This window comes from Cervus canadensis, chromosome 9 (assembly GCF_019320065.1).
Source record: "Cervus canadensis isolate Bull #8, Minnesota chromosome 9, ASM1932006v1, whole genome shotgun sequence".
Lineage (NCBI taxonomy): Eukaryota > Metazoa > Chordata > Mammalia > Artiodactyla > Cervidae > Cervus > Cervus canadensis.
This window is the reverse complement of record NC_057394.1, coordinates 68,687,086-68,697,023: the sequence shown is the minus strand read 5'-3', so window position 1 is coordinate 68,697,023 and position 9,938 is coordinate 68,687,086. Positions and strand designations below refer to the sequence as shown.

At 46.0% G+C, this 9,938-nt stretch overlaps 1 protein-coding gene across 4 annotated transcripts in view; it reads left to right on the top strand.

Moving 5' to 3' along the window:
* Nucleotides 1–677: 677 nt before the first annotated feature.
* Nucleotides 678–9,938, top strand: part of LOC122447224 (guanylate cyclase soluble subunit beta-2-like) — a 35,613-nt gene continuing 26,352 nt past the window's right edge. For 2 of the 4 annotated variants that reach the window (XM_043477746.1, XM_043477743.1), the window contains exons 1-5: nt 678–1,031; nt 4,725–4,824; nt 5,881–6,077; nt 7,079–7,190; nt 8,862–8,965. In XM_043477746.1, the coding sequence (XP_043333681.1) occupies nt 765–1,031; nt 4,725–4,824; nt 5,881–6,077; nt 7,079–7,190; nt 8,862–8,965 (780 nt within the window). In that variant the 5' untranslated portion in view covers nt 678–764. The remainder of the gene's footprint in view (nt 1,032–4,724; nt 4,825–5,880; nt 6,078–7,078; nt 7,191–8,861; nt 8,966–9,938) is intronic. The other 2 variants (XM_043477745.1, XM_043477747.1) reach the window with 2 other exon arrangements.

The window sequence follows — 9,938 nt, the reverse complement described above, 5'->3', positions numbered from 1 at the left end:
GTCTAACTACACAACCCAGGGGTTGGTTTTGAAAAGTGACCTTTGTCTTCTACTAGACAAGCATTTTCAACTACGAATCCTAGAGGAAGCTCCAAGCCCAGCAGGGATGGGAAAGACCACACCCAAAGCCAAGATGCTTGCTCAAGGAACACTCAGAACAGTTCATAGTCCCTTTCCTATGAACAGAGCGGGATGGCCAGAAATGAAATAACCAGTGTCTGGAACAGCAACTTCATGGATTTTTGCACCTTTAAAGAACCTAAGAGTCAAGCAGACAGTGTTTCTGCACAAGGCTGCCACTGCCACTTTTTTAAAAAAACTTTTTGCTTTTTACTTTTTTTAAATATAAATTTATTAATTTTAATTAGAGGCTAATTACAATATTGTAGTGGATTTGCCATACATTGACATGAATCCGCCACATGTGTACATGTGTTCCCCATCCTGAGCCCCCCTCCCACCTCCCTCCCCATCCCCTCCCTCTGGGTCATCCCAGTGCACCAGCCCAGAGCACACTGCCACTTTAAGACCCAACTTTGCTTGTTTTGCAAACAGCCCAGCCCTCCTGACAGAGGTCCTGGGGACGGGTAGGCCTCTGGGGTTGTGTTTTCCCAGCAGGTGACAGGATGCACCTGCTCAGAGCTCCAGCCTAGGGGGCCCACAACACAGCTGTTTTCTTCTCACCTTGAACAGGCTAGATTTATTAATAGCAGGAAAGGAGGGGTGGGAGGAGGAAAGAGGAAGGAACAATTCCACATGTGTCCATGCACTTTTCAGAAGGTCTCTTCCCAGGGGCTCGTCACCTTTGGAAAAAACACGAGTGGAATTTAGTATTTCATTTGGCCGGGACTTGTATTTTGCGTTCCACAGGGGTCTCCATGGAAGCCATTCTGAAACTCTTTGGGGAATACTTCTTTAAATTCTGCAAAATGTCTGGCTATGACAGGATGTTACGGACCCTGGGAGGAAACCTCACAGAGTTTATTGAAAACCTCGACGCCCTCCACAGCTACCTGGCTCACTCCTATCAGGTAAGCCCATCTAGGTCAGAGCTCAGTGGCCCTGAGGGGAAGCAGGTGCTTCTAGCAGTCCTGGGTCATCTCGCCAGCTCCACTCAGAGGCTGCAGTTGCCAGGGGCTTGTGGAATTCTTGGTACATGGCATCAGTGGGCTGAGTTTTCTGGGGGGATGAATGGCAAATGAAAACTTGATGGCTGCTTTTATAAATTGGCCGCAATGATCAAAGAAGAGCAAGCTGGAGAGGTAGACTTTGTGCTGGGGGACAGCCCCTGTTGATGGTAGCTGCTGGGGATTTGACATTAAGTCCAGAAGATTTAAAGATTGATCACAACAGGAACAAAGACTGGGAACCAGTCAGGTTTCAGGGGATTTGCAAAACCTCTCATCAGGTTTCCTGGCCTGGAAGGAGCTGATAAATAACTTGTGCAGCCAGATTCATCTATTCATGTATTAGACGCAATGTCTTGACAGGGCCAAAAGCCGGAATCGGATACCACCCAACTCTGACTAACCCATGGCGTGACTGCCTGAGGTGCTAAACTGATTTTCCTACTGGGATCTGTCCTGCTGGAGTTCAGTTCTTGGTTTTCTTGTTTGTAGGCATTGGTGGAAATTTAAATGGCCAGACTCACTTTTCCTTTTTTTAAAAAAGAAAATGCTGTATTAAAGAGGCAAAGTGGCATTTGCACATGTCATAATAATAGCTTATTATTTTATATAAAAAGAGTTGATGTTTGTTTTTAGGGCCCTTTGCAGTGCTAAGCTTTTTCTTCACCATTTCTATATTGAATGCTCAGACCACTCTTGAGGGAGTTCCCTGGTGGCTCAGTGGTACAGAATCCGCCTGCAGTGCAGGAGATGAGGGTTTGATCCCCGGGTCAAGAAGATCCTCTGGAGAAGCAAATGGCCAGTCATTCCAACATTCTGTCTGAGAAATCCCATGGACAGAGGAGCCTGGTGGGCTACTCCATGGGGTCACAAAAGAGTCAGACATGACTTAGCGGCTAAACAATAATGAGAGAAGCAATAGACTAGAACTTCTCTGGCGTCAGTGAGGACACTTTGCACATAATGAGATAAATAAAATATATAAATGTTATATGAGCTGAAATAAAATGTATGCAATGATATCTGACAGATTTCCAGGCAAAAAGATTATAGATTATCTCTTTAGGCAAAAATACAGTAAGATAAATCTGACTTTTTCTTTATGTCTATCTCTAGTAATTTGGTGGAATCTTTAGGCTTGTATTTTGGGTTTTAACTGTGCCATTAATCTTGTTATTTTTTAGCTGACTTTCATTTGAGTGCCAATTATGAGACAGATGTTGGGCTAAGCAGTGTATAAACACTGAATTACCCTCTTACCCCTAAGATTAGGCATTCTCGTTTTTCCCATTATACAGATGAGAAAACCGAGGTGCAGAAAGCAAACTGCCCCAAATCGCCCAGGTTGTAGGGGCTGAGTCGGGACCCAACCCCAGGTGTGTCTGTCTCCAAAAACAACGTTCTGGTTGGCTTCTCAGTATTTTCCCATGGCCCTGATTCTCCACTTTCATAAAACCACATTTCAAGTAAAATATAGAAGCACAATCTTAATATTTAGAGAGCTGGAGACATGACCAGAAGGATTAAAACACCATCTTCAAGAACTGTGTCTAGGAAGTAACTGAGGCTTGGGTGCAGAGTGAGGGCAGAAATGGTAGCAAAAGCTTCTGTTTCGTTTCAGTCCTTTTGCATTCTATTATTATTGTTATTTTTCACTAGGTAGGATTTGGATACAATTTTTTAAAGTAACTTTTTTCTGTTTTATCATATTTTTACATCGCGCTGCCTCAAATCTTCTTCAGATTACTCAAGCCTATCCATATTCAGAGCATGTCCATCCATACTCTATGTATATGCTTTTGGAAAGATAGATAAACCCTCACTTTAACTAGCACCCCCTCTTTACCTCCTTCTGACTCTCTCACCCCCACCCCCCACTACCACCACCACTATGGAAGAGAACAAAAATCTCAGAAGGAACCCACTTCCTTAATTTCTTCCCTCACTCAGGCCAAAAGCTGTGAACCCGGGTGCTGAGATGCTTACTACCCAAGCGAGCAAGAAAAGAGCTTCTCTCAGGGATTCCCCTAGACATTCCCCCCCCCCCAAAAAAACACCCACCATTTTTCACACATCCCTAGGCATTATCCTGACATCCTGGCACCATCTATTGTGAGATGGTACATACTTGGATGTCAACATTTATTCCCAGAGCAAGATGGTCTCTTCGGATGTAGCCTTGATTTTTCAGATGTGCAACACTGCAGCACAGATGGCCTTATATTTCCAGAGCAAGAGATGAACTTTTCTCCACTTGCCAATCACTCCAAGCTCCTGATCATTCAGACTGAAGATGCTCATGGTCACTTGGTCACACCTTGGAGTATAGCTGGAAGCAGTGTGGCATGGTGGAAAGACTCATTTGGGGGTCAAGAATGTTCTACAGTGAATCTGGCCTTAACCTCCCCGAGCCTCAATTTCCTCCTCTTTGCACTTGGCTTCCCTGGTCCCTCACTGGTAAAGAATCCTTCTGCCAATGCAGGAGACATGGGTTTAAATCCTGGGTAGGGAAGATCCCCTGGAGAAGGAAAAGGCAACCCACTCCAGTATTCTGGCCTGCAGAATCCCACAGACAGAGGAGCCTGGTGGGCTACAGTCCAGGGGGTCACAAAAGAGTTGTGCAGGACTTAGTGATTAAACAACAACGGCAACAATCCTTGCATATAGAGTTGGTTAGGTGATTAGGTGTAATATAAAATTCCCGACTTTAAGGGGCTAAAAAATCGTGGGTTTTTCTGGGGGGAGGGGGCAAGGCTTTATTGGAGCCCCTACTGCAGCAGGGGAGGAAGGCATGGAGGAACTCACTCCAGTATTCTTGTCTGGAGAATCCCACGGACAGAGGAGCCTGGCGGGCTACAGTCCATAGGATCTCACAGAGTCAGACACGACTGAACTTATTAACACTGAAGCAGGGGGGAGCAAGAACAAATAACAGGTTCCCTTGCTTGCCTGCTCCCTAAAGGGAGGAAAGCTTGTTCCTCATATGAGGTGAGGGTAGGGGTGTGTCCAGGGGTCGAGCTGTGGGGCTGGCTTAGGCGTTTTGCCCACCCCTCTGGTGGTGTTGAGTGAAGGGGCACGCTCAGGACCCTGCTTCTGCTCCTGGCTCTTCAGAAGTAGCAGTAGGGGATTTTTGGTCTCTTCCTATCTTTTGTCCAGAATTGGCCCCAACCTTGCATGCACATGGTTATTTTTAGCCCCATATAGTTTCTTTGTATTTTGCTCCTTGAGGAGAGGTGTGTATAGGTGCAAGCATTGCAGCAACTACAGCAACGGGTTCCAGCCTGTCTCATTCCCCTGGAGAGAGACTATACCCTTGTTCTTATGGGTATGGGGCTGGAGGTCTTTTCTTATGAAACTTCTTCCTGCTAGACAAGAGTTGAAGACCCTAGCCTATCCTAGAGGTGTAGAAAGTTCCTCCCTGACTGTTCAAGGACCTATAGGGACCTAGGCCACTCTCCACTGGATGTGATTGGAAAGGGTTTGGGGATACAGTTCTATGCGACGTGATGAGTAAGTACTGTTGCTTCACAAAGTCTCAAGAGCGTAATTTAGACAACCTGTATCCACCGGGAAAAATGTGCTGTGTCTTTTAAACAGGAGATGAACGCACCATCCTTTCGTGTGGAGAGAGGGGCAGAGGGGAAGATGCTTCTCCATTACTATTCTGATAGAAGCGGTCTGTGCCACATTGTACCAGGTATGGGGATGGCTTAACCAGACCCAGAGCTGTGAGGTCTATGGAGTAAGGATGTCTTTCCCCACAGATTCCCCAGGATGAGTGAAAGTCGGCTGTGGGTAGGAAGTTCAAGTCCCATCTCTTTTGTAGCCTGACTATTTGCTATCTTGACCATAACTCCCAAAGTTGAGCCTTAAAATAAGTTTCCAAGTACCAAAGGACTGATTTTCATTTTCATTTTGGCATTTTCATCATGTGAGTTTTCACGTGATTGTGATAATTCTGCATATTATTTTGTATCCTTTTGTTGTATTCAGTGTTACAGAAAAGGCATCCTTTCAGATTTTCACAGTCTTTAACGTTTTTCAAGATTTTGTCGTCGTTGTTGTTGCTCTGGATCATTTTTAAAGTCTTTATTGAATTTGTTACAATATTGCTTCTGTTTTATGTTTTGGTCTTTTGGCCAAGAGGCATCTTAGCTCCCAGACCAGTGATCAAACCCACACCCCCTGCATTGGAAGGGAAAGTCTTAACCACTGGGACCTCCAGGGAAGCCCCTCACAGAGTCTTTAAAGCCACATTTTCAATGGCTGAACCATATTCCATATCATAATTAACTAGTCACCTGTTGTTGAATTTTCAGTGGCTTCTACTCTTTTGCTATTGCAAACAGTGCTGAAATGAACATCTTCATGCATGCTTTTCTGATGTTTTATATTAAAACCCTGGAATAGAGTCCCAGAGGAACACTTTTAAAAACATGATAGTTAATACTTTTATAGTTGACTTCTTCTTATATTTTCTCTTGAGTTTGTTTAATGAGTTGCATGCCTTCCTGGAAAAAACAAACCAATGAATAGATGCCAAACTAGAAATAAGAGTGGTGGGGATACATTTAGTGCCTAGTTATAGACATCTCCACCTTTATTATTTTTAGTTTATTAATCTGTCATGTGCTGCCTGCTTTGACACAGGGCCTGGGCTTGGTGGACTCGGGAATATTTATCAAAAGTTGTATAACTTGATTTGCTTTAAGGTTTTGCCTTCTGCCATCCCTCACCTGCCCTTCTGCTGCAGGGATCATTGAAGCTGTGGCCAAGGACTTCTTCGACACTGACATGACCATGGACATCCTTGACGTGAATCAGGAGGAGGAGAGGATGGGGAAGAAGGAGCACGTTGTGTTTTTGATTGTGCAAAAGTCACACGGACAGATGAGAAGGGCAAAGCCAAAGGGGTCACAAGACGGTCAGGACAGCCAGAGAGACCAAGAGGTACCGGGTGTGCTGTGTTTTCAGAAAGCACAGTTTCTCTGTGGAGCGACCAGTCTCAGAACAACTGATGCGAAGAACAGAATCAACTGGGCCTTCTAAAAGTGGAGTTAGGGCAGGGAGTTTCAGTCTCAGCCCTGCTGACATTTTGGACCAGATAATTCTTCATTATGATGGGCGGTCCTGTGGGAGTTTAGCAGTATCCTTGGTCTACTTGCTAGATGATAGTGGCACCCAGCTCTCCCCCCCATCCCAGGTTGTGGTAATCAAAAATGTCTCTGGGCCCTGCCAAGTGTCCTCAGGGTAAGAGTGGGGAACAAAGTTACTGTTGGTTAGAACCACTGGGCTAAGGTCATTTGAATAAAAATTGGGAGGGTCTTTGGGAATGGACCTTAGCCTGGAACATTTTTGCCTGTTAAAAAAATATCAACGTAAAGGCCCTGAAATTTGGAGCTCGTGGCTTATTTTGCAATTCCCATGATGCAAATTGACCTTTCAAGTCCTAAGTGCCCATTTCTGCAGCTGGGGCCAGGCTGGGGGCTGGAGTGAAGTCAGAAGCCTGCGATTGGCTGCCTTGATTGCAGCTTGTGGAGTGACTATTATCAATTGAGGTACCGTATCTATCAGGTGCATGGCTCTCTGTGTCCACAGAGCTCATAGGAATATCCAGAGAAGTCTGAGATTCCTGGAGCACACAATGTTTGCATCTCGGAGTGCTCAAACCTTGCTTTGCTCACCCACAGGAAGAGAAGTCACCAGGTGATTTTCCTGTCACCACCACCACCCCCCTAGATTTTATAAAAAGTTCTTGCTGCCTTTGGTGGAGGAACAGCATGAGGATTAATTGGATAACAGCCCTGGGGCTTATGAAATCTTGCTAAAGTTGACCTTGCATGGCCCCATTGTTCCTCTGGCCCCATCCTAGCCAAAGGGGCACGTGCACCTCCTGTCACATGACCAGTCACATGACCAGCAGTGTACGCTTCTCTCCCTCCTATCTGCAGACCCCGGAGGCAGCTTTCCTTAGGATGAAAGAGAAATACTTGAGTGTCTCTACTCATGCCGTGAAAAAGTTCCGCTGGGAAGTTGTGAGGAACATAGTCATGTTCAAAAAAGGTGAGTGGGCTCTTCTCCTGACCTCAGCTCTGAGACCACGGTAATTGTTTCTTGCACACAAATGGGCCAAGACCTCTATCATCAGGATGCCACTGATTTCTTTTTCAACCCTGGATTCATCTGGTTTATTAAATCAATTGAAAGCATTTCAGAGGAAATAATCTCAAAGAGAGGGGATATATGTATGCATATAACAGATTCACTACGGTGTACAGCAGGGTGGCTCAGATGGGAAAGAATCTGCCTGCAATGCAGGAGACCTGTTTAATCTCTGGGTCTGGAAGATCCCCTAGAGAAGGAAATGGCAACCCAGTCCAGTATTCCTGCCTGGAGAATTCCTTGGACAGAGGAGCCTGGTGGGCTACAGTCCACAGGGTCGCAAAGAGTTGGACACGATTGAGTGACTTTCACCCCACCTTGTGACAGCAGAAACTAACACAACATTTTAAATCAACTCAGGAAAAAAAAAAAAAATCACCATTTCCTGAGAAGCAATGGGAAACAGATACGGAAGGTTAACCCCTTAGGGATAGGGTACAAGCCGGTGGAAGACCCACCTGGCGTGAATCCTGAGGATGGTCAGTGATTTCTGCAGAGCTTGGATTTGGTGGGTGTGCTTTATAGCTTCAAAACACTGGCTCTAACTTGCCTTCCTTTGCCCCTTTCACTTGTGCTGGGGGTGACACGGGGGCACAGTCTCCCTGGCAAACGGGGGAAGCTGCTGGAGGGGGGACAGGACTGAGCCCCTGTTGGTGACTGTGTAGAAGAGGAGGCAGATGAGTGCTGACGTGTTATCAATAACAGGAGTTTGTCGCAGCTCCTCAGGGTTTCGGGACTGCAAGGCATTTCTGGCCCGGAAGTCTGTAGATAAAAACCATGATGTCCAGGAGTGTGAAGGACACTGTGTCGGGAGCCAGGATCACAGAGTTCTGGCTGCGTCCCTGGGGAGCCTAAGGGCTCCATCTTCTACCTGTGAAGAGAAGGTATCAGGCTCTAGGAGGCGCACCCCCGCTGATGTCCGGTCTCATGATCCGCACCTAAGACCTGAGTCAGAACAGGGGGCTGGAGACCCCCAGTCATAAACCATGGGTCGTGATGACATGTGTCTGGGAGAAGATCAACCGTGCTCAAAGGACTGTATTTTGAGTCCTTCAAGCCTCCGCAAGCGAGTCAAACATGCAATTGACATCCTTTGTCTAGGAGATTTTCATATCAAAAAGGCTCCATTTCGAATCTCCACGCCCTGCCAAATAGGGCTGTTGGATGAAATTTTCCTGTGCCACCCAAAACTGTCAGTCTGCAGAGCTCCATGGCAAATGTCCCTGATGCAGACCGGGCGCGCGCGCTGCGCTCCGCAAGCTCATTGTCTGGCTGTCAGCGATTCAATGCCGGCCCTGTTTTCATGGCGAGACACACTCAATTGGCCCAGGAACCCTTGAGTGGCGGGCAGAAACTTGGCAGGGGGCAGGGGGGCGCTTCTCAACCTGGTAGCAAGTTTTCTGTTTGTTTTAATTTGGAAGCAGAATTGCCGTGGCCATCTGGAGATGCTGAGGGAGCTTGAGATGCTGAGGGGCAGGACTGCGCTTTGCAGGGAAAACGTTTGAGATAGTCTCTGGGGTTGGTGGCCCGAGTGTTGTCTGTGAATGAATGGGATTCTTTTTCTCCATCCAGGGCATCTCAGGGACACCTTTGAGCCAATTTATCCCGAGCGGCTCTGGATAGAAGCGAAGACCTTCTGCACTGCTTTTCCCTTCCATGTGGTATTTGATGAATCAGTAAGGGGGTCTTGTCTCTCTTGAACTGGGGATAGGCTGGGGAGGGGAGTAAGTCTCATAGTCTTCGACAGCTGGTGGGGACTTTCAAGTCCCCAAGGAGTACTCAGGGTTTGGAAGGCTAGGATTTAGCCTGGCAAGACTGCTACCTTCCTTTTCATTGTGGCATCTTCCAGAAACCAGAAGGCAGCATCTTCTTGATGGATACAGAAGGGAGCAGTTCCAGTGGGTTTGAACCAGTGGGTGCATGAGCAAATTTGCCATTAGAGAAAATAGAAGGGACACTGAAGTCACTCCAGCAAGAGACAAAAGCCCACAGCAGCAGTGGCAGGGTGGGATTCTAAATGTGACCACTCCCCATCTTTGCAGCCACCATGGATGGCTGAGTTCCACCAGGCTTGTCTTTCTGCATCTTGAAGGAGGGGAGAGGCCTGTATCCACTGTTCTGTGGGAGGGGTGGTAGACAGTGACCGTTTAAGTGTGGTCAGTTTCCTTGGATAAAATTGATTGATAAAATTGAATTATAAACTCATTTAAAGGGCAAAATAAATTTGGTCCAAAAATTGCCAGTCAAAAATGCCTTCAGCTATTCTTGATATTTATGTGAATGCATATATATGTCACATGATCCCTTACCAGTAGCTGCTGGATACAGATTCTGTGATGTTTGAGTAAACATCACGTGAGGGTCATCTCTGGCTGCAAAGAATTTATGATCTGAGAAAATCAAACACCCCTGTGTGAAACAACTATACATTATAAAGCTATGTACTATGACTTTCCCCCAATGCCATGAGGATATTAGTATTATTATTATTACTGCTACTATTAACATTTAAAATTGTGATCTACTTAAACACTCCCTTTCATTTTAGGTTTTGGGCATAGAAATAGACAATTTAATGACCCTTATTCCATATGGTTAGGTTGATTTCTATAGCCTGACAAAGTGAAGTTAATTTAAGTGTTCCTGGAT